The 24695-nt window shown below is 43.7% G+C and overlaps 1 protein-coding gene across 1 annotated transcript; it reads right to left on the reverse strand.

Moving 5' to 3' along the window:
• On the reverse strand, positions 1–23040 carry LOC106583156 (serine/threonine-protein kinase 40). The gene is made up of 11 exons (XM_014167022.3): positions 22811–23040; positions 18705–18831; positions 18353–18438; positions 17267–17410; positions 16182–16412; positions 15491–15543; positions 8673–8788; positions 6385–6529; positions 5742–5861; positions 5450–5534; positions 1–380 (listed from the first exon to the last, which is right to left on the reverse strand). Exons 2-11 carry the CDS (start codon positions 18820–18822, stop codon positions 159–161), a joined length of 1320 nt encoding a protein of 439 aa, XP_014022497.1. The 5' UTR covers positions 18823–18831; positions 22811–23040; the 3' UTR covers positions 1–158.
• Positions 23041–24695: the final 1655 nt, after the last annotated feature.

The raw sequence follows: 24695 nt of genomic DNA on the forward strand, positions 1-24695 counted from the left end.
ACCCACCCCACCTAACTCAACACAGCTAGGGGCCTCTCTACCCAAGGGAGGGTCGAGCTGGGGCTAAGCTCCCACAGATATTCTCAGTTTTAGGGTACCTTCCCAACCCAACCCTTATGTGTCCCTCACTCCACTTGTCAAGGCGATGGATGAAGGGGCTACTTCCGGAGAAAGCGCTGGGCCAGGATGGCAGCGTCCAGAGGGCTGACGGGCGTGGCGTCGTGGCCCAGGCGCCGCACGGGAGGGATGGCGCCGAACTGGCGCTTGGTGAGGAAGCTGGCCTTGGCCTCGTGGATAGTGTTCTTCTCCTCGGCCAGAAGCAGCTGCTGGCGCATGTAGTTCTCAAACTCGTACTGCGATGACTCCTCTGTCATTTTCACCTGGGATAGAGACAGAGATGCTTATTAGTTAGTTACACACTGGGTCGTGTTCATCAGGGCAGTGATTGTCAAACCTCTTCTCAGTGACCCCCAGACATCTTACAATTTTATTATTGATTAGTTGACTCAAGTGTACTAGATCTGGTATAGCTCAAATACATGGAACGTCTGGAGGTCCCTGAGGAAAGGTTTGAAAACCCCTGCATTAGGGCACATCATGGAAAAGGTCTTAAAACATTTAGCATCAGAAAACTAACTGGCCGTTTCTTATTGGACCTGGTCTACCTAGTCCCTTCCCAGTTTGTTCGTTTTCTGTTTGGTGCCAACTGAACACGACCCTGCTGTTACACAGAGATACTGTTACACAATGAACACAAGTTAGAGAGCCTGGTTAATGATCAAGAGATCAGCATCCTTGTCAAAACGGAGATAACGAACCTACGCCAACAAGCTCATCGACGGGGCTGTAGCAGAGCAGGTTGAGAGCTTCCACATCACCAACAAACTAACAATTCGCATCCTGTAGCTCCAACTCAAAAGTTATGGGACACTAAAGTCCATGGAGAATAAGAGCACCTCCGCCCAGATGCCCACTGCACTGAGGCTAGGTAACACTGTCACCACCAATAAAATCCACAATAATCGAGAATTTCAATAAGCATCGCTCTACGGCTGGCCAAACTTTCCTCCTGGCTACCCCAACCCCGGCCAACAGCGCCGCACCCCTCACTGCAACTTGCCCAAGCCTCCCCAGCTTCTCCTTCACCCAAATCCAGATAGCAGATGTTCTGAAAGAGCTGCAAAACCTGGACCTGTACAAATCAGCTGGGCTAGACAATCTGGACCCTTTCTAAAATTATCCACTGCCATTGTTGCAACCCCTATTACAAGTCTGTTCAACCTCTCTTTCCTATTGTCCGAGATCCTTAAAGACTGCAAAGCTGCCGCGGTCATCCCCCTCTTCAAAGGGGGTGACACTAGACCCAAACTGTTAACCTGTTATGGCTAGGGGGCAGTATTTTCACGGCTGGATAAAAAACGTACCCGATTTAATCTGGTTACTACTCCTGCCCAGTAACTAGAATATGCATATAATTATTGGCTTTGGATAGAAAACACTCCAAAGTTTCTAAAACTGTTTGAATGGTGTCTGTGAGTATAACAAAACTCAAATGGCAGGTCAAAACCTGAGAGATTCCTTTACAGGAAGTGGCCTGTCTGACCATTTCTTGAACTTCTTTGCCATCTCTATCTTTTACAAAGGATCTCTGCTCTAATGTGACACTTCCTACGTCTTCCATGGGCGCTCAGAGCCCGGGAAAAAACAGAATGTCGTCATCCCAGCCCCAGGCTGAAACACATTAATCGCCTTTCTCAAGTGGCCGATCAAGGGACTGTGGGCTTAGGCGCGTGACCTGGCCGCCCCCGTCTTTGTGATTTTTCCTCTGCCGAAAAGGAGATTCCCGGTCGGAATATTATCGCTTTTTTACGAGGTAAATTGCATAAAAATTGATTTTAAACAGCGGTTGACATGCTTCGAAGTACGGTAATGGAATATTTAGAAATGTTTTGTCACGAATTGCGCCATGCGCACGACCCTGATTTACCATTTCGGATAGTTTCTGGAACGCACGAACAAAACGCCACTATTCGGATATAACGATGGATTATTTGGGACCAAACCAACATTTGTTATTGAAGTAGCAGTCCTGGGAGTGCATTCTGACGAAGACAACAAAAGGTAATCAAACTTTTATAATAGTAAATCTGATTTTGGTGAAGGCTAAACTTGCCGGGTGTCTAAATAGCTAGCCTGTGATGGCTGGGCTATGTACTTAGAATATTGCAAAATGTGCTTTCACCAAAAGCTATTTTAAAATCGGACATATCGAGTGCATAGAGGAGTTCTGTATCTATAATTCTTAAAATAATTGTTATGTTTTTTGTGAACGTTTATCGTGAGTAATTTAGTAAATTGTTAGTAAATTCCCCGGAAGTTTGCGGGGGGTATGCTAGTTCTGAAAGTCACATGCTAATGTAAAAAGCTGTTTTTTGATATACATATGAACTTGATTGAACAAAACATGCATGTATTGTATAACATAATGTCCTAGGTGTGTCATCTGATGAAGATCAAAGGTTAGTGCTGCATTTAGCTGTCTTCTGGGTTTTTGTGACATTATATGCTAGCTTGAAAAATGGGTGTCTGATTATTTCTGGCTGGGTAGTCTGCTGACATAATCTAATGTTTTGCTTTCGCTGTAAAGCCTTTTTGAAATCGGACAGTGTGGTTAGATAAAGGACAGTCTTGTCTTTAAAATGCTGTGAAATAGTCATATGTTTGAAAAATTGAAGTTTCTGTATTTTTGAGGAATTTGTAATTCGCGCCGCGCCTATCATTGGATATTGGAGCAGGTGTTCCGCTAGCGCAACGTCTAGATGTAAGAGGTTAACGACCTATATCCATCATCACTGCCTTTCAAAAAAGTCTTTGAAAGCCTAGTTAATAAACAGATCACTGACCATTTTGAATCCCACTGTACCTTCTCCGCTGTGCAATCCGGTTTCCGAGCTGGTCACGGTGCACCTCAGCCACTCTCAAGGTACTAAACGATATCATAACCGCCATCGATTAAAGAGTACTGTGCAGCCATCTTCATCAACCTGGCCAAGGCTTTTGACTGTCAATCGCCGTATCCTTATCAGCAGACTCTTCAGCCTTGGTTTCTCAAATGACTGCCTCGCCTGGTTCACCAACTACTTCTCTGATACAATTCAGTGTGTCAAATCGGAGGGCCTGTTGTCCGGACCTCTGGCAGTCTCTATAGGGGTACCACAGGGTTCAATTCTCAGGCCGACTTTTCTCTGTATATATATCAACGATGTCGCTCTTTCTGCGGATGATTCCCTGATCCACCTCTACGCAGACGACACCATTCTGTATACACCTGGCCCTTCTTTGGACACTGTTAACTAACCTCCAAACGAGCTTCAATGCCATACAACACTCCTTTCGTGGCCTCCAAATGCATGCTTTTCAACCGTTCGCTGCCGGCACCCGCCCGCCCAGCATCACTACTCTGGACGGTTCTGACTTAGAATTATGTGGACAACTACAAATACCTAGGTGTCTGGCTAGACTAAACTCTCCTTCCAGACTCATATTAAACATCTCCAATCCAAAATTAAATCTAGAATCGGCTTCCTATTTCGCAACAAAGCCTCCTTCACTCACGCCGCCAAACATACCCTCGTAAAACTGACTATCCTACCGATCCTTGACAATGTCATTAAAAAAATAGCTTCCAATACTCTACTCAGCAAACTGGATGCAGTCTATCACAGTGCCATCCGTTTTGTCACCAAACGCCCAAAATACCACCCACCACTGCGACCTGTATGCTCTAGTCGGCTGGCCCTTGCTACATATTCGTCGCCAGACCCACTGGCTCCAGGTCATCTATAAGTCTTTGCAAGGTAAAGCTCCGACTTATCTCAGCTCACTGGTCAGGATAACACCCACCCGTAGCACGTGCTCCAGCAGGTATATCTCACTGGTCGTCCCCAAAGCCAACACCTCCTTTGGCCGCCTTTCCTTCCAGTTCTTTGCTGCCAATGACTGGAACGAATTGCAAAAGTCGCGGAAGCTGGAGACTTATATTTCCCTCACTGACTTTAAACATCAGCTATCCGATCGCTGCAGCTGAACATAGCCCATCTGTAAATAGCCCACCCAATCTACCTACCTCATCCCCATATTGTTTTTATTTACTTTTCTGCTCTTTTGCACACCAGTATTTCTACTTGCACATCATCATTTGCTCATCTATCACTCCGGTGTTAATTTGCTAAACTGTAATTACTTCACTACTATGGCCTATTTATTGCCTTACCACCTTATGCCATTTGCACACACTGTATAGAGACTGTATAGTAACTGTTGTTGTTTGTGTCGCACTGCTTTGCTTTATCTTGGCCAGGTCGCCGTTGTAAATGAGAACTTGTTCTCAACTAGCTTACCTGCTTAAAGGTGAAAAAATCAATAATTGTCCAAGCACACCGAGACAGTCGTGATGAGGGCCCGACAAATCCAATTCCCACTCAGGAGACTGAAAAGATTTGGCATGGGTCCTCAGATCCTCAAAAGGTTCGACAGCTGCACCATCGAGAGCATCCTGACTGGCTGTATCGCTGCCTGGCACGGCAACGGCCTCCAACCGCAAGGCGCTACAGAGTAGCGCGTATAGCCCAATACATCATTGGGGCCAAGCTTCCTGCCATCCAGGACCTCTATACCAGGCGATGTCAGAGGAAGGCCCTAAAAATTGTCAAAGACTCCAGCCACCCTAGCCATAGACTGTTCGCTCTGCTGCCGCATGGCAAGCGGTACCAGAGCGCTTGCCAAGTCTAGGTCCAAGAGAATTCTAAACAGCTTCTACTCCCCAACCCATAAGACTCCTGAACATCTAATCAAATGGCTACCCAGGCTATATGCATTGCCTGACCCCCCCCCCCCCCCCCTCCACACCGCTGCTACTCTGTTATTATCTATGCAGTCACTTTAATAACTCTACCTACATGTACATATTACCTCGACTAACCAGTGCCCCCGCACATTGACTCTGTACCGGTACCCCCCTGTATATAGCCTCGCTATTGTTATTTTACTGCTGCTCTTTTAATTTGTTCATTTTATTTCTTATTCTTATCATTTATTTTTTTTAACTGCATTGTTGGTTAGCATTGCTTGTAAGTAAGCATTTCACTGTAAGGTCTACACCTGTTGTATTCGGCAGCTTTATAACTGAGAATGTATGTCAAGCTTTACTTGCACACACTTTTGTATTTCTTACAACACTTTTAGATTTAAGAAGATTGGATTCAAATGTAATGAAAGTGCTAGCCTCATGGTGGCGCAGTGAGATCATCACACACCAAGTCACCAGTCAATAAGAGAGGAGCATTTGGCTCTGTTCCCCAGAAGGCTTTGGGTGAGCTGAAGTTCTGAGGATTAGCCATGTGCTAATGCTAAAGGAGGATCAAGGGGTTGTTGACCACAGGGATCTCACCTCCTGGAGATGCTCTGGGTGGCTGACCTGGTCATCGATGTCCGGTACAACCTGAAGTGGTCCGGTCAAAGAGGATACTGACTGCCTGCGCCACACACACACACACACCACAGTTTATCGACACAGCAAGGATTGACTGATGATTCTATTAATGCCACCAAGTTAAACATCTTGACGGCATTAAAGATGATATTCTCACACCAGATGAGAATGCATTGTTGTTATGCACTTTTTAAACCACAACTGCCAATATTTACAGTTCTCTCCCTGTCCACCAAATAGCGTGACTCACCACGAGGCAATAATGCCGCTGAGAGACTCCAGGACCTCGACGGCGGTCAGCCTCTGCTGGGGGTCCAGCACCAGCAGCTTCCGTATAAGACACACAGTGTTCTCCGACACACGCCCGTCCCTGAGGGGAGAGAGGGAGGAAAGGAAAGAAGGACAGAGGGGGAAGGGTTATATTTATGGCCGTCAACACCAGAAGGAGAAACTGTTGCATAATACATAGGAGGAACCAATAAGAGCACGGTCCTCCGTAGCTCAGTTGGTATAGCATAGCGTTTGCAACGCCAGGATAGTGGGTTCGATTCCCAGGACCACTTGTACATAAAACGCATGCATGCATGACTAAGTCACTTTGGATAAAAGCATCTACTAAACAGCATACATTACTATTAGTTCTAATAGTGTGTGGCTCAGAACTTAATTGATATTGGCAGACTTGCACCAAGTCCTAGAGTAGACCAACTGTCATGATATGCATCATTGTAGCTTCTTCCAATTCACACCAACGCAGTATAAAAATGGCCTTGAATAATGCTTACGTGGTGCTGTACGGGATGGAAGGTGTGGTATGATATGTAGCACACAACTCTGTATGAAGTAATAATGCTTGTGTGGTTTTGTATGGGATGTGTTGTATGTTGACCTACTCTGGGATGGAGTACTCTGCAGCCTTGATCTTACGGAATAGCTCCTGAGGTATGCTGTCGTAGAAGGGGAACTGGCCGTAGAGCATGGTGAACAGCACCACTCCAAGGGCCCACATATCACTGGGCTTACCGTGGTACGGCCGGCCTGCAAAGGAAGACAATAGATTCATTAAAAAAATATTTCACGAACTAGGTTTCTATACAAATGGCGACAGATTTTCATGCGAATCTTAAAATAAAAAAGCATTTTCCCACCAAATATGGGTTTCCATCAACTGGACTTGTTACAGATAAAAGGCTGTAAGTGATGACGTAGTGCACATAACTTTTGCAGTTAAATTCCCAGGTACCGAATTAAAAAAAAATAATAATACTGGCATGGGCACTCCAGCCAACAATGCTATCTGAGCACTGTTGGCTAGAGAGCTCGTATAGCCTACATGAGATTATCGTTAGGGACAAAAAAAAAACATGATTTTGTCAAATGGCAGCCAAGCATCGACTATCCTGTCACCAGAATAAGACCCTTGATATTTATTGGAAAGCAGCATCAAGCTCAACACTATGCACTTTCGCCACTCTGTGAAGTGCATCATTTATTTCATCTGTAGCCTAATAAACTGCATGCTTTTGTGACAAGTCATAGTGGGAAGACCACACGTCTTCGCCTGACTCCAAGTTTCCGATACGACGTTATTATATTCATTTGAGCATAAAAGCATTTCCACCAGCATTTCTCACATTATTTTACTGGCAAAAAGTTTAAATGTTTCGTCGACATTTGGAAAGTTCACAAAAAACATTTGTTGACAATACGTAAGTTTACCGTTTCCATTATGCCGTCATTACATTTTTGTATTCGACATATACTCGCATGAAAAGTTTGGATGGAAAACGGGTTAATGTTTGACATTTTGTGACTGAGAAAATGACGCTTCTTTAAAAACATGTTTTGCATATCGGCTTCCACATCATGTACGTACATGCACCAGTACAAGCACACTATCGAATCTTAATTTAGCCACAAACATTGTTTGTCATTACTCTTCAACCCACTGTCCTCCTCCAGAACCACCCATAATATCTCATTAATCAACCACAGAATGAATGATTAACCAATTGGACACAGAAGACAATGTGACTCGACACGCCAACTGCAGCTCTAGACTCATCTTTCCACGAAATTCTCAACCCCAATCCCATCTGGCAATACCATACCTCCATTATGCTTAAACCTATCAAACAGTAAAGGCACGAGGAGTCAGAAGACAGTGACGTATAGGAGGACAAATGACCATGGTGCTCTTCTTTAGGACCAGAGACAAGTGTTGTTATAAAGAGGTGGTCGGCAGTTGCTTGCTTCCCTCCCTCCGCCCATGGGGCAATAATGGTAATGCATTTGCCACACACACACACACGGGGGGAGGGGTTGGGAGTAGTTTCCCTCTCGGTGAGTCATCAGTGTGACTCACCGGAGCTCAGTTTCATTGTTCTGTCTTCAGCTTGTCACGTTCCGCTCATATACGGGTTCTGGGTTTTAAATGGAGAGAGTGGAAGAAGACACTATCCAAATCTGCTCGTTTCACACGTTTCCCCGCCAATCGTGTCTAGACTGAAGGGCTGAGAATACTTTTCAAACTGTGTGCACGAAGTGCGTGCACAAACTACCGAGTGATGGAATATTGTGTGCCGTCTCTGCAGCAAGCGATTAAACTAATATAAAAACGTAGCACAGTATACATGTTTGCAATAAACAAGAACACCACATACCCTAACACGTAGCTTATCATGAGAGAACATCATGCAACTGAGATGATCAAGTCAATAAATGAATTTTTTTTTTTTTTTTAAATACCTTCACTAATGTTCCAAGTTGCAAAATAGGCCATCGGTGTTACCTAATAACCGGAAATATCCAACGCAACAGTGGCCTGCCAAACATTATGCAAGCCTCCTGACTGACTCGCAGTTTCCCAGCTCGAACCAGATTAAACTAGGCTGACCCTTCCTTTCAAAAGAACAGTAAAAGATACAACAGGAGCTTATCAGTCAAACCCCCACATTTCACAAATAACATGCGAGTTACCCTTGGAAATCAATAGGCCTACATGATTTGCATCCACTTGTTACATAAAGTAAGCATGGAGATATGGAAGTTTCAATTCAACTGTTATGTGATTGTGTTTGGCATTAGTCAGTAGCATTTGTGACAGACTGATAGAGAACTTCCTTCTCCTTTCCCCTCTCATGCCATCTGTGTGTGCGCGCGCGCCCGCATGTCCTCTCACCACTCAGTACGTCAGGGCTGATGTAGGCTGGACTTCCTCGCTGGTCCTTCAGCAGGTCGTCCTCGCTCACCAGGTGCTTGCCCAGGCAAAAGTTGGTGATGGTAATCCGGTGAGTCCTAGGGTACACAGAAAGACACCAACACACACACACACACACCAGGGTCATATTCTGTAGATACAAACTGGAAGAAAACTGTCAGAAACTGCGTGAAAGAAATGCAGCACAGTATGCCCTAATGAATATGACCCAAGGAAACTGTACTCCACTTCCTGACTGTAAAAGTTTGCCTCGTGATCACCAAAAAATATGTTTTTGGTAGGCCTGTGAGATACACGATGCTTCATGAAACTAAATAGATGCAGACTGATGTGGGAGGCGTAGTTCACCCACTGCTTAATTTGACTGCAGCACATTTAACTGAGCAAAGCATTAGGCTCCTTAGCATCATCTTAAAAGAAACCAGAAGAAGTTTCAAAGAAACACAAGACTATACGATCACAACTACCAGTTGAAGGGACAACTCCAAACCAGGAGGACAGTGATATCTGGAGACAGGGTAAACTCCAGACAGTCTGGCGCTCAAGCCCCGTTGCTAGGGACATCATATTGGTTTCTGTAGAAACATAGGCCTATCAGATGTTTGCATGAGTCATCGTAGATAAACAGTGTGTGTGTGTGTGTGTGTGTGTGTGTGTGTGTGTGTGTGTGTGTATAATGGTAGGCCTTCGTACAGTAGAGAAACATGTAGAGAGAAAGAAAGAGGAAATAAAAAAGGCTGCACTTTGACAAACATGTGAGTCAACCTGTGGTTTGGGCTAATTATCTCGATGACTAATCCTGCATGGAATTGAATTGACGAATGTGTATGCAACACACATAAGGAAAAGTGCACACACAAGCTTAAGTCCACCCACGCAAAGCATGCACAGGCTACACAAATCACAACTGCAATTTAGCGCCTTAGTCCACTCAAGGTCACGTTCTCACCCACATCCCCTTTCTCCAAGGACCGAGGTCAATGCAGCTCACTCTCACACTGTATGCGGTTAACATTCTGCTCAGATAGTAGGCCACATTTAGGCTACGGTTAATTCCTGTGAAAACATGCTTGCTAAAAATGCCACGTTGTAAAAATATTTTTGAAGATGAAACAATTGTCTTGACAGTCTACCATCTGAGGAGGCTGTTCAAAATTTGTGAGCATGAGTTGTCTATAATGCAGTAGCCTTTTGAACTTGACAGCATGACAGGAAGCTGCGCTTGAAGGGCTCTAGATAAAAAAAAAAGCTGCTTTATGAAGGGGGCCTTTCTTTTGCCTGCATGCATCACACAACTGCGGTTGCTATTCTTACTCTGTATCCTCTCTCCATGAAAGATAGCGTGTTCGCCTCATGAGAGGGACCCTTAGGACTGGGTTGACCAAAAGAACCACACCGTCTCTGCTTTCTGGTCATGTGACCCCAGGAGACAGGAAACCAGAAACCTCCACATCCCTTGTGACTCTCCCTCCCCCATCCTGCCCAAAATATCCAGACTGATGGGAAAGGGGTTGAACATGGCATCCTCTGGCTCTACATGAAGCTCAAATTGCGCAAAAAAAATTAAAAAAAATAAAATCAAAATTCTCAGCAGGAGTGTCCCTCAAATATTTAATTTAGATTTTATTTAAAAATATATTTAAAAAAAACTGTGTGGTGAGGTCAAGGATTTCCCTCAAACATTTTGGGATTTACCTGTGTGTGACTAGTGTCCCATCAAGGTCAACTTTGCTTTCCAGTTTTAAACACAGATGGACTTTGAAATGCTACTAATTTGTGAACCCCGCACCACCAGCCAAACCCTTTTTAAATTTGATTTGCAATTTTTATTTCCAGCATAAGCAAACTCCTGACAATGATAGAGCACACTGAGCTTTGCAGGACAGGGAGAAGTTGGTGAAGGGAAGATTGCACAGGTGTAAACTAATCTTCAGCACAGTCAGTGGGAATATATGCAGAGGCTGATGTCACCGTCAGCTGACAGAAGCATGATGACAAACAAGCACCTCATAGTCTAAAGACTGTGCAGAGACAGGCGAGAGAGAGAGATTACCTAAGGAGGCGGCTCAAGTCTAGTTTGCAATGAACCAAACATCTTAGAACCCTAAAGTACACCCTCAAAGTTACGGTTCATTTAAGAATTACAAGCCAACAAACACCAGCTATTTAAAACAACTTACTGGCAAAATGCAATAATAGCCTCATTTCATGTGGATTAATGACCTGAACCATGATGGAAACAGGAAATGCAGATACCTTTTATTCATGTCTGCCAGCAATGTTTGTCTAAAATTACACGAGAAATGGCCGTGGAAAAGCCTTTATGCACAAATTGCTATAATATAACTATCATATCATGCGATGATAGGACCACACAACATAGCCTACCACTAGGACTGGGAAAAGCATGGAGTTTATTAGGCAGATTAAATAACTTATGAACATCACAGGGTGGTGAAAGTGCACAGTGATCGAAGGACAAATAGGGGGTGCTTACATTTGTCCTGTTTCACATGTACCAGTGTCTGGTGTAAAATGTTTTGTTGCATATCCCAAATCTGGGAGAGGCCTTTCTCCATCCATCCCCCATACTGTATGCATGCATGCACCTTCAGTGAGGACACATGAAACACAGAGAGCCAAGGCGAAAGCCAAAAAAGGAAGACAATGAGAGGGAATGGAAGAAAGGAATCATGAGAAAACAGAAAGGAGTAATGAGCAAAGAGTTTGTGAGAAAAAAAAAAAAGCTTCTGACAGACAGAGCAGAGGGAGGGAAAGTAAATAGAGGGCTGAGTGTATGTGTGCAAGAGAGACATGTGTGTCCATGGTGAGTCAGCCCTGAGCTATGGAGGGCCTTTGGCAGGCCTCTCCTTTTGTCTCCAGCTGGGACAGAGTGTTCTACTCGTCTGCTCTGCTCTGTTCTGTGCAGCAGCCCCACCGGCCACAACAAAACACTTTGTTTCATCACCACTACTGCTGCCGAATGGTGCTCACTAGGGATGCACGATTTATCTACTTTTAATCTAAAATTGCGATACTGACATCCACAATATCTATATTGCAAGAGGCAGCGATATCGTTCTAGATTCACTATAGATGGGTTAGCTGACAACGTCAGGAAAACGATGTGCCCGCTTCCATGGTGCAGAAGTCAGTGTTGAGATTCTGGATGGTCAGATTGTGCTAGAAAGAATTGACAAGAAACTGCCATGTGGGGAATCATAAGTGTCTCGTTTCATCTTATTGATACAATGCCTTGTTTTGAGGTGTTGACTGATTCATGTCAATGCTAATAAGGCAGAAATTCACCATCTAGCATACCAATAACTAACTATGCATTTGAGAGACAAGTGCTCATTGTGCAAAATGTACACTACCGTTCAAAAGTTTGTGGTCACTTAGAAATGTCCTTGTTTTTGAAAGAAAAGCACATTTGTCCATTCAAATAACATCAAATTGATCAGAAATACAGTGTCGACATTGTTAATGTTATAAAAGACTGTTGTAGCTGGAAATGGCAGATGTTTAATGTAATATCTACATCGGCATACAGAGGCCCATTATCAGCAACCATCAGTCCTCTGTTCCAATGGCACGTCGTGTTAGCTAATCCAAGTTGATCATTTCAAAAGGCTAGTTAATCATTCGAAAACCCTTCTGCAATTATGTTAGCACAGCTGAAAACTATTGTTCTGATTAAAGAAGCAATAAAACTGGCCTTTAAACTAGTTGAGTATCTGGAGCATCAGCATTTGTGGGTTCGATTACAAGCTCAAAATGACCAGAAACAAAATAACTTTTCTGAAACTCAGTCTATTATTGTTGAGAAATGAAGGCTATCCCATGCGAGAAATTGGCAAGAAACTGAAGATCTCGTACAATGCTGTGTACTACTGCCTTCACAGAACAGTGCAAACTGTCTCCAACCAGAATAGAAAGAGGAGTGGGAGGCCCCGGTGAGCAACTGAGCAAGAGGACAAGTACATTAGTGTCTCTAGTTTGAGAAACAGATGTATGGGCACTAGTATTTAGATATGAATGTGTATGCATGAATGAAACTCATTCAGACCCATGAATGCGCCACTTTCTCGTTATTTAACCCTCCTGTTATGTTGCAGGTCAATTGTGAATTTTTCTTTGGTGAAGAGGATTCAGAGGGGTCTGCCATACCATCTCCTCCATCAGCTGAGAGCGCATGCAACAACCATCATCCAGAGAAGAGAGGACATGGAAGTCTAAAGACGTTACTATAGAATGGTCACCGTCACCACGACAAAGTCAGGGTAGACGGTCAGCTTCCAATGTAATCAAAATTGTTCCAGGGCCTACACGATTTGCTCTGCCCCTCTCGCCAAGACAGTAAGACCAACACCACTTACTGTAGAATGTAATAAATACATCTGCAGAAAGCACACACGTACATTGTGTCAATTCAATTCAACATGTGGAGAGAAAGACTGAAGGGATAATTTCGACCAATAAGGTCAAATCACACCTAAGTGTTACTGGGAAACACGAAGAAAATAAAAAACGCCTACTTGGGGAAACAGAAAATGGTTGTTTGTGAGAAATATTTTCAACAAATAGTTCTTAGAGTTTTTGAAATCAAACATTCTTGTAGTTCTTTCTGAAAGGTCTGACAAGACAAAATAAAGTTGTCTGTTTTTACTTGATTCTTTAAGTGTCGTGTGTGTTTAAACTGTGCGGGTCAATCTGACCCATACCACAATGGACGCCATTTTTTTTCTTCAGAAAAGCACAAGGGTTAGTTCTTGTTTGCTAGCTAGACAGTTGCATACAGGTAAGTTATAGCCAGCTAGCTAGCTGAGATGGCCAGTTGCATTCTGCATTTAATGTTGATTGCTGATGTGCAAAGGCAGGACGATAATATGTTTGTCCGTTTGTTATGTTTAGCTAGCTAACAAAAATAGCCACTGTGGTGCGAATGCTAATCGATTAGCAAACTAATCAAACCCCAAGTTAAGAGACAGGCACAGATGAAACGGCTAAATAGCTAGCCACCGACATGTTCAACTAGCTGACTAGCTAGATTAATACTAGCCTCGTTTAGAATCCAAGAGTGAAATAGTTACACTCATCTGTAACATGTAGGCTCAGCATTCCCGAACAGTCCCATTAAAAGGTCAGAATGTTAACTTCATTTCAACTTAGGGACATCGGTGGACAACCGGTAAACTACGTTGGAGGTAATTTGATACAAAATATCCACAGGGAAGTGTTATCAACCCAACCTTTAGTACGCTGGTCTGCATTTCCAGTTGTTATTTTCAACACTAAACGCAATTCGCACATGACAAACACTTGAAAAATATGGCCAAGCCTAACTACAACGGCAAACACTTCCAGCTGACTGCGAGGAAACGTGTGTCAGATGACTACATTTCGGTTACATTCGGCTATTGTTAATACAAGTGACAAACTACCGGCACTGCAAAAAGCCAGGTAAACATCACTATCCTGTGGATACCCCATCTCTACCTCCCATCAACAGCATGTACAACCGGTAAAGTGGAAATATAATTTCATTCAACATACTGGCTTGTAGAAAATATTGCATTGTTTTTTAGAGCGACTTCTATCAGACAAAAAAGAAATCCATGGAGTAACCATGGCATTTAGGAAAGATGAATACCATGTACATCTAGCCTGCTGGTAATGATGAAGTTAAACATTTGCAAATTATTAGCTAGTTATCTTGTAATGTCTGCATTGCCATTGTTTGGCTGGATACAGCTTGAGTGTATACAGGGCATTTTAGTAACAGGCAATAACAAGTTATAAGAGATTAATTCACACTTTCTTGACCTATTGTTCTGGAATTTGTCTTTCAGCATAAACCTGCTCTCCCCACAAGTGTAAGGAGATGAACAAGCAGCACTTCAGGTATTTTTCTTGGTACTTGAGCTTATTGCTTGTGGTTCAAAGAATGTTATTGCTGGTATGCAAGGTTTTAATGCCTGGTCTATTTTTGTCTGCCTTTCTCCTTTACAGCTTAAATTGTCTGGAGCCTGGTGTTCTGGCCAAGGAGCTTTCACTGATGGAGCTAGGTATCAGCTGCTGTGCAACTTTGGTGAGAATTTGGTGAGATAATGTACAGAGAAATCATTTTGGCAATTTGGTGAAAGTATTCCTTTTCTAAATATACGTTTCCCAAGGATTAATGTGGAGCACGTGAAAATCGCAGCTAAATGTTTGAATGCCCTTTTCTCTTAAATGGGATAAGTTTATTAACTTTTAAAAGCAGCATTACTTCCCCATGTTCTCCAACTACAGTGTATGATGTACCATTTTAAAGCTCTGAGTCTGTACTTTTACCCAATGTCAAAAAAAAAATATATATATATATATATTTCAAATTTTGGAACATAAGACTGAAAAGAGATTTTGGGGGGGGGGGGGGGGGGACAGCACTGTGACCTGATGTGCACCCGAGCCAGAGTTCCAACCATGTGCAGTTCCACCCCCCTCTCTCACAGAGAGCGCAAAGTAAGAAGGCACGTTCTTCACCCTCTTTTTCTCACTAGGTTCCCATCGCTGCCTTCCAAAACGCGACCACAGGGAATGATTCACTGACTCGTACGAGAGAGAGAGAGAAAGAAAGAGGGGTGAAGGGGGACTGGGCTGGGAGATCTGTCTCTTCCTTGAGGCTAAAGGGACTTGACCCTGCTCGGGTTGAAGGCCAGTTGCACACCGGACACACACTGGATGGGGCCTCTCGCATGGCTGAACCAAATATGAAAGCGTGACTGAGTCCTTACCGTTTGTTGAGCACCATGTTTCCAAGCTTCAGGTCTCGGTGCACAATGTTTTTCTGCAGGGTGAAAGAGGTAGAGAAGGATCAGATTTGTCACCGTCAGACGGTTTCTGAATGAAGCACTGGAACAAAAGCAACTCAAGTCAATGCTGTTACTGCTCTATAGGACCGGTTTAGCTTGGACGACTCATCGGAGGGACTACATAACAAAAATGTAACATTTTGATTTGTCTGAACCTGCCCAAGACTTAAGTTGGAGACCGTAAAGAAAATACACTTGCATAATAAATATTTTAGAAAACAAAATTGTCAAAGCTATGGGTCATAGATGACTATATAGTCAAGTCAGTGACCAATTACTTGATCATGAAGGTCAGCCTGTGAAAGGCAGTGACCAGATAATCTGACCTACAACTTCCCAACAACTGGCCACGAACAGATCATTTAAAGTCTGGTCAATCTGTAAAGCACAGACTGAACCCTAGTCGAGAAGCAGATGGACGTGTTCGAAACAGCCTAAATCCAAACAGCTACATTGTAGTCGGACTGAGTTGAATCACTGATCTACAAAATCGGCTCGCATATCAAATAACTAGGCATACGCAATGTGCTCATGACTAGCGATTCCGCGCATCGTCTTCCTCAAACGGATCCCCTCAAAAACGTGCTGTACGCGTTTTGTTGGTCGGACTCACCTTGTGCAGGGCCTCCACCACGCGCACCACGTCGTAGAAAATGATGATGGCCTCGCGCTCGCTCAGCCGCTTCTCCTTGATGACGTAGTGCTGCAGGTTGATGAGGTCCGCAGTCTTGTCACTGAAGTCGTGCGCACAGAGGCAGTCCAGCACCAGGCAGATCCGCTTCTTCATCCGGCGTACCTTACCATTGTTGGCCTCCGGGTCCTCTACAATCTCGTACGCCCGGTCCTAAAGTGGACAGGGGAGAGAGAACGGATTGGTTATGGTGATTAGAGAGGAGACCGTATCTTTATCTGTGCGCGTTACGATCTGTTGGTATGGGTAGTGTTCAGTAAGCACAAACAAAAGGCCACAAAACAGAATTAAATGTGCTTGTCCAATAAAACGTATTTTTATTGCAAGACATTTTGCTACGTGTGCCCTAAACAATACATGCTGGAGATGCCCCAGAGTTGTTAGAAAGAACATAAATCCGTCCCCAGCTGATCCCCATTGTTATTGGTTTGTCCAGATTTAGATGGCTGGGCCTCAAGGCTTTCCTGAGACAAATCATTATTAACTGGCCCTCTTGGAGACGGAACTATAATAAACCAATCAATAGCGTTGTAGCCTTGAATGAATCATGCCGCATGGCTCAATGTAGCTATTCTAGGAAGAGCGAGTCGAGGAGGAGGAATAGGGTTGTGAAAGAGGCGGCAGAGGGAACAATAACAAAGTTATAAAGAAATGGGAAGGGCAGGAGGGCTGAGTCACTGTGTGAGTGGTCAACTGGGAAAGTGATGGCTTGAAGAAAAAGGTGCTTCAATATTTCTATGGAAGTGTCTCTAAGCTCAACTGGAGTGGGACCGTGCAGTGTGGTTGGTAGGTAGGGGGTGTGAATAGAATGTTTTTCCCTAAAGGGGTGTTTTTGGGAGGCTGGTAGAAAACTATGCAAGTCTCTCATCAGAAAGAATAATGTACAATCACAGTAATTCAGTACAGGTCTGTGAAGTTCTCATCATTGAAAGACATTACAAAGGGCTGCAGCACCAAGCGATGTACCTGAAAGTTTGTGACGCACCAAGTAAACTCTTGCTATTTACCTGGAACAGGCCATGGTGGTGCACCACTCCGTCCTGGTTATGGAGCAGCGAGAGGAGGGAGTACTCGGTGTGCAGCAGCATCTTCCCCTGCCTCTCTTCCTGGGTCTCTGCGGCCGCGTCTGCCCGCTCCTCCAGCGTCAAGATCTACAACAGAAAGCAGCAGCAAGGTTGTGTTCATTTGGCACCAAAAAGTAGAAAACTGACTGAAACATCTTGCCTGCCTAGATTTGTCCAATAAGAAATGCTTGATTTTTGTTTCCCATTGCAAAACATCATGCTACGGTGTCGCCTAATGAATTCAATCTCGAGGTCACGAGCACAGACGCTCTGGGACTGGGGAGAAATCCCTGAACCACATGCAGTCGTCACCCCTAGAACAATGCCTAAAGATGCAGCATAACAGCTGACACCAGCAGCTGATCTAGGCCTTGGGAAAGAACTTAGGAAGATGGGGGGGGGTTGAGAGCCAGAGGGGACAAAACAGGCCCGCATATTTGGCACATCAAATCAAATTTTATTTGTCACATGTGCAGAATACAACAGGTGTAGACCTTACAGTGAAATGCTTACTTACAAGCCCTTGACCAACAATGCAGTTTTCAGAAAATAAAAAAGTTAAGTATTGACTGAAAAACAATGTTTTTTCATGCTGGTTTCATTTTATCCTTCGCATGCTACAGTCACACACACTCAGGAGACACTTGGGGGGGGGGGGGGGGGGGGGGGGCGACTTTGCACAGGGGCTTAGCAGTGGGACTGAGGTAGGGTGGGTGTGCCACCTTTTCGCTGTTCCTCCTCCTAAAAACACCTTGTGTGTAAAAGAGATTATTGGATTGCCCCAATAAACAAATTGCCTCTACAGTTTGTCTTCCGCCTAAGCAAGCGCAGGCTGCTGCACTGAAATAGGGCCGTAAAGGAATAACTGAACACCAACAAAGACGTCTGTTTAGGAAGGTCAAAGGTTCAAAAGGCTATTGGGACACTGTAGCTAACTAGCTATTGTTTGAAGAGCCTAATTCATCTCCATCGAACAGTGAAAATAGATCATTCAAAAGAAACAGATAGTGTGAGAGTGTGACCACTCACTTTTAGCTGGTAGAAGTCATCTGTCCCATCCTTCCTGGCCAGACACTGCACTATACTTGGCACGGGCGAGTTCCCCAAACGAGGCCCTGTAAGGAAGAAGTGGCAACAGCTGCGTGACCAAAAGGTAAGGAGAGTGTGTGCCCTAATGCAAACCATTAGGATGCATGCAAACTTTAACACCCCTAACATAATCTAGCAGACAGCAGAAGCCATCTACCCAAAGTCAAATTCTTCACATACTTGCCTCAAGCTAACTGAATCCCCCCCACCTCTTTCCTAGTTTCCTGCGCAAACACAGTTGTAAGAGGCCAACATTTCCCATTTTTGCCCCTCAGTAAACCCCATCTCTTACCCAGAATAAAGGGACCTGCCCTCTTCGCGTTGCTTCCAGCGATTCCAGGACAGAGGAGCTTGCTGGCCCTGCCTGAAGTCTCTCCGGCCCCCCTCTCCAAAGAGCGCCGCTTAGACATGCTAGAGCTCTGCAGGAAGAACACAGCAACAAAAAGCTAATCGGACAACATCAGATCAAGATAAGTACGTTAAGTGGTGTAGGACAGAAATGTGACCACAAGGAAGCAAAACTCTCAAACTAACTGATACAGTTGATGTTCTTCCAGGCCACTAGCAAAATATCCATCTTGAGTTGCATAATTAAACCCCTAAGATTCTGACCAAAATTCAACCAACGTGTCATACAGTAGAAAATGCATTAGTTCTCAATAATACCTGAAACTGCATGACTACACATGGGGTCTCTCCGAAAGTTTGAGACTTGACTAATGCAGCAGACTGTCTGGCTTGTGGTATGAGAGAGGAGAGGGTTTAACCCCTACCAACCACGTTAGAAAACCCCTCCCACAAGTTTACCAACACAGTGTGAATGGCTAGCCATTATAGGTTCATTCAGATGTTGTCTCTGGTGAGAAAGATGACACCTCAGCTTTAATCCTCAATGTGGCATGCAAACGAAACATCCATGTGCTCACATTGAATGACAAATGCCTTGATGCATTAGGATGACAGCAACATCAAATCCTGCAAGGGTGAAATTCTGGTGAAATGCTAAAGATGGCAAAACATGCATTAGGCTAGGCTGAATGCCATTTTGTGCATACATGCTTTTTCATGCTGGTTTCATTTTATCCTTCGCAATTACTTTCTGAAACTCCTGCAGCGGCTTTTAGGACCTCTATCAGGCGGTGTGAAAGGAAGGCCCGGAAAATCGTTAAATACTCCAGCCACTGTTCGCTCTGCTTCCACACGGCAAGTGGTACCGGTGCATCAAGTCTGACACCAACAGGCTCCTGAAGAGCTTCTATACCCAAGCCATACGACTGCTAAATAGCTAACAGAATGGCTACAAGGACTGACTGAGTTGACCCTTTTATTTTTTTTTTACACTGTCTATGCACACTCACAGGACTCTCCAACACACACATTCATACTGACGCCACACACATGCACTCATCATTTATGCTGCTGCTACTCTGTTAATCACCTTACCCCTATAGATATCTGGGTAGCCTAGATCTAACCACTAGGCTACCTGCCGCCCCATATATAGTTTCTTACTTTGTGTTCTTATTTCTGTTATTTTTAGTACTACATTGATATTGATTACTGCATTGTTGGGTTTACAGCTAGCAAGAAAGGCATTTCACTGTACTAGTGCACGTTACATTAAAACTTGAAACTCAATCTGCACTGGTTCGTGGTTCTCTAAATCTGTGGCGAGTTATAACCATTGACAGTAAAATGCTACGACTTCCTCTCAGAAGACAGTTTCCCATAAAAAAGGTTGGGCTCATGGCTTTTTTCATGACCGAAAAATAAATAGCAACCCTACCGTTTCCGATAAGGAAGTGAAGGCACATGCCAGGGGAACCTGTGTGTGATATCTACTTACAGTAACATGCCAACCTCAGAATACCATGGGTTTTATAATCTTCGAGAGGTATATGCTTTGTTTGCTGCCTGCTGATAAGGAGTCCCTAAGTGATGAAACACGCTCTGGTTCCCGTAACAGGAAAGTCATGCTCAGAAGCAACTGGAAGAGAGTGAGTCACTCGGTTCAGTCGCCCCAGGGTTACCATGGACTAGGATTTGTCAGAAATGCTAAAAATGTCAGAGGGATGACACCAATAAGAGCATAAACTGAAACATGTCCCAGGGTGTAAAAAGGAGTCATCGTTTCAGAGTGAAAACAACGTGACAATTTCTGTAGTGAAACTGCAGCACAAAGATGGTAGGTCAATGTGCCTAAAGACAGCATTGTGGTGACCGTAGATCTTTAGTGGACATATGCCAGTACAAGCAAACCCTACTAGAGACGTTCCAGAGAGAGATGATTCGGGCTGATAAAAGTGGCAGCAGAGGGCAATAACAACGCATTTGAATAACCTGCATGAGAGTAGATGTTGGACACTGACACACACCCAACAAACTCAAAGTATACATTACAGGCAACACTAGGCCAAAACCCACGGGAAAAAAGACATCTTTCCATTTTGAAACTGTTCCGCCATGGGCCACACAGTTTGGCTCTGGTGAGGACAGGACAGTTTGCAGAAGTCTGCGGGCCTACACAAATTCTCACTTCTATGAGGATTTTTTTTCAAATCTCAAACAGCAGACGGTGTCAAAATCATGTCTCTCGCCCGTCTGTCGCCATCTCAACCAGTCATCAATCACCCAGGGAGGCTTATGAACAGTGCCTTTCATATGACTGCCAGTCTAATGTGCAACTGTAGGACAGCAGCACTCAATCAATTACCATACTATTTATTTACACAAGTCAACTAAACTAATTGTTAGCCACTGCATTTTGAAAAGATAGTACACAGGGTATGCTGCTAAAATGACTGTCCAACAAGAACTATTACAAACAGCACCTGTCAGCTCTGATTCAGATTTCTACAAAAGCACTGTACTGCCCTAAAACCATGTGACAAAACAATTACATTTCTGTAATGCATGCACCTTAGGCCTGCCTGAAATGGGCAGCTCACAACTTGACTTCAGATTAGTTTGGCATTTGATGAATGTAAGCAAATTACCAATAGTTCAAGAACCAAGGTCAAACCACCCGAGGAAAGCACAATGATTGGCAAGAATAACTTCAGTGCAATGGCATGCCAAGATGCAGTCTTATCTGATGACTGCACTGAGAAAGATTAGGAACATAGCCTACTGAATCATATCAGACAAAAGGCACCAGAGACACAATATCCCACGCCATCCACGGGAACATGCGCTCTTTAAATAGCTAGAGAGCGCACACACACGGCCGCGATAGGTGACCGGAGATCCACCCACGTCCTATTATAGCGGCATGAATCATGCATTCCACACAGTGTTCTGTTGCAAAACAAAATAATTAGCTAAAAGCACTAGTTAAAGGAGCCAACCCTAAATAAATCTTATAGAACCAAATGTCATTTTTACACATTTATTTATGGAGCCTAGGCTATATCCTGATGAATATTAGTCCAAGCTATCACAATGTTGTCAGAGGAGATGATTTATAGGTTGCACCAGTCAAGCACCCTCTAACTATATTGGACATCATGATAAAGATGCCCATTACGAGCTAGCTAGGCTTTTTTGATGTACCTGGATGAAAGCTCAGCCTTCAGCGCTCTGGTTCCCTACCATCCTGCAGCCCATTGTTACATTTTGAATGCCCTTAGCCATACAAGGTCACCAAAAATAACTAGAGAGCGGAATGACGATAGCATGTTGCAAGGTGGTGTTAGTTGCAACATCGTATCAGGCTATAATTTAAGACAAATGAAAAGGAGCACGCATCGAAGGGATGCAATCCCGCAAGTGTAGTGTAACGACCCCTTTTGACTCCTACAACAGACACTAGTGCCGACCATCACCATTTGTCCTCAAGCCTTTGAGCCATCCTGATCTTATGTCATGACATGAGTAAAATCTAACTAGGTACCATTTATAGTACCGAGTGACCGACAACCCAGAAGCGTTTCCAAACGAAACGCGATCCACGCCCAAACGCTATGTTGTAGCAAAATAAGTTTGTAAATGAATAGGAATTAGTAAAACACCGCGCATGTACGGTGTATGGGAACAGTGGGTAAGTTAATTACAAAACAATGTACGATAACCGGCGTCATTAAAGCTATGCTAGGTAACGTTAGCTAAATCTGATACGTTCCATTTGTCACGAACAACCCAAAGCTAGCGCGAACTACAACAATGCACGCCGTTCACACATAGGAACAACCCCAATGACAAATATACATGGTATTTGTGGAAATACATTTGTTCAGTTTCAATTTACCCATTGTCTGCTAAACAATACACATTGCGCAGATCGTGGAGGCCATTTAAACAAAGTACATGCTAGCAAGCTACTACTAACGTTACTACCGCTAGAGCAAACTCGTTCGCCACCTCGCTCACTCAGGTCTTTTTTCTTTATCAACAACTTACCTCGAGCTGAAAACGCCGAGGAAAGTCTGCGTTGTATTGCTACAGCATGAACATTTCTTTAAACGTATTTGTTCGGTGCATACGCAGTTGGTTACCCCCCCAAACGAAAGGAGACCGTATATGGAGGGTTGATATCGCGCTATGTTTGTTTTAGCCACTATTACCGAAATGACCACTCAGCAACAGCTTCCATTCGTCAGCTTTCTGATCGCATCTTTCCATAGCAGCGCCACCTGACAACGGAAATGACGCATATTGAATGACTGACAGACTTGCTCAGCCAATAAAAATAAAAACATAATTTGATTTAGTAATTTTGTCTAGCAGATGCAGCTGATTGATTAAGAATTTGATGAAATGTGTTCAATAATAGGACTAGGAACGACGTAACGTTGACCAGAGGTGCAGTGCCCAACTATGTGTCCAATTCAATTCGATATAGTTTCAAAATGCACACATGATTTTACAACACTGTTATACAAAGATGAAAAAGTAGAATATGAGCTTGGGGGAAAATATTGTATCCATTCAACTAATCAGTGGCAACAAAAAGTCCAGCATTACACTCCATTCTCCATTCACATGCTGTGATAGCTTTGTGCTTTAGTAAAATTCTAACATTATATCCATGATCGCTAACAATTCCTCCATTCATGAGAAAGGATCTAGCAAGTGAGAGGAAAGCCCCTTGAGAATGAAATTGGCTACAATAACTTTATACTCCTATCATTATCCTCATCTCTACTCAGATGGATAACAGGCTTTTGGTTTCAACTCCCAAACATATCTACACCTTCATTCTAATGCATGCCTATCGTACATATTGTACGAAATCATTTGAGTATTATACAGTTATACATACAGTACATGTATTTGGTTGATTAGCAATCTTATAAGCATAAATGAAAGGTGTAGATTCACTCTGAAAAAAGAATAGTTCCATGTGTCTGAAATGTGCTCCCTTTCCTCCCTGACCTGTTATGCTGACTAACATGTCTTTTGGCCCCAAAAAAGAAATCCTTCTACAAGCAGACCCTCCCATGCTGATCCAAATTTAGCATACCTCTTATGGAACAATAATCCCGCCCCCACCTACTAGTTTCGATCCAGTGGGTAGGTATAGGGGGATATAAAGGGCACAAAGTGATTTGGGCTGCACTAGTCTTCCTGTGTTGACTCAGCACACTGTACGCCCCTGACCACATGAAACACTTGTCAGCCTGTGTGGTTAACATTGTTCCAGCCCACAGCTTTTGATGAGGAAACTGTGAATCATACCTCAAGAGAGCTTAGAGGTACAGCGGGACATACAATATAATTCTAAAGTGTTCCATTTAATTCTGTGGGAAGTGACCCAGCCTTGTAAGAGTCATCAATTTGCATCCATGGATATGGGACATTCCCTCTTTACATGCTTTAATTCAAACATGAAACATGGTGGATGATTGGTTTAGGAATATAATGTATCTTTTTGTTGGTTTGTTTGTTTTTTAACCCTTGTTTAAGAAAATAAGCGGACTGAGAATTCTCCTTTACGGGAACAACCTGGATATGAGTAGCAGAGGAGGAGGGGATGTGCTCCAGTGACTTTGTTTTCCAAAGAAACCATGCCCTTGGGTAAGGCACTGGTCTGACGTCTCTCTCTCCCCAGCAGACTGTTAGGAAGGCCTCACCTGAATCCTCCACCACAGGTCCATTCAGCACAGCCATGTCTCAGCATGTTTTGACTGCTTGGTATGCATTGATCTTGTGTCTGTGTGTGTGTGAGAGTGAAAGAGAGAATGTGTGAGTGCATGGTTGACTGGGGAGAGGGTTCTTCAGAGACATGCCCAGACTATCCGGTTCTCTTTGACTTGTTTTGAGTAAGCACTCAAAGAACCCAAAC

This window comes from Salmo salar, chromosome 02 (genome assembly GCF_965601325.2).
Source record: "Salmo salar chromosome 02, fSalSal1, whole genome shotgun sequence".
Classification (NCBI taxonomy): Eukaryota; Metazoa; Chordata; class Actinopteri; order Salmoniformes; family Salmonidae; genus Salmo; species Salmo salar.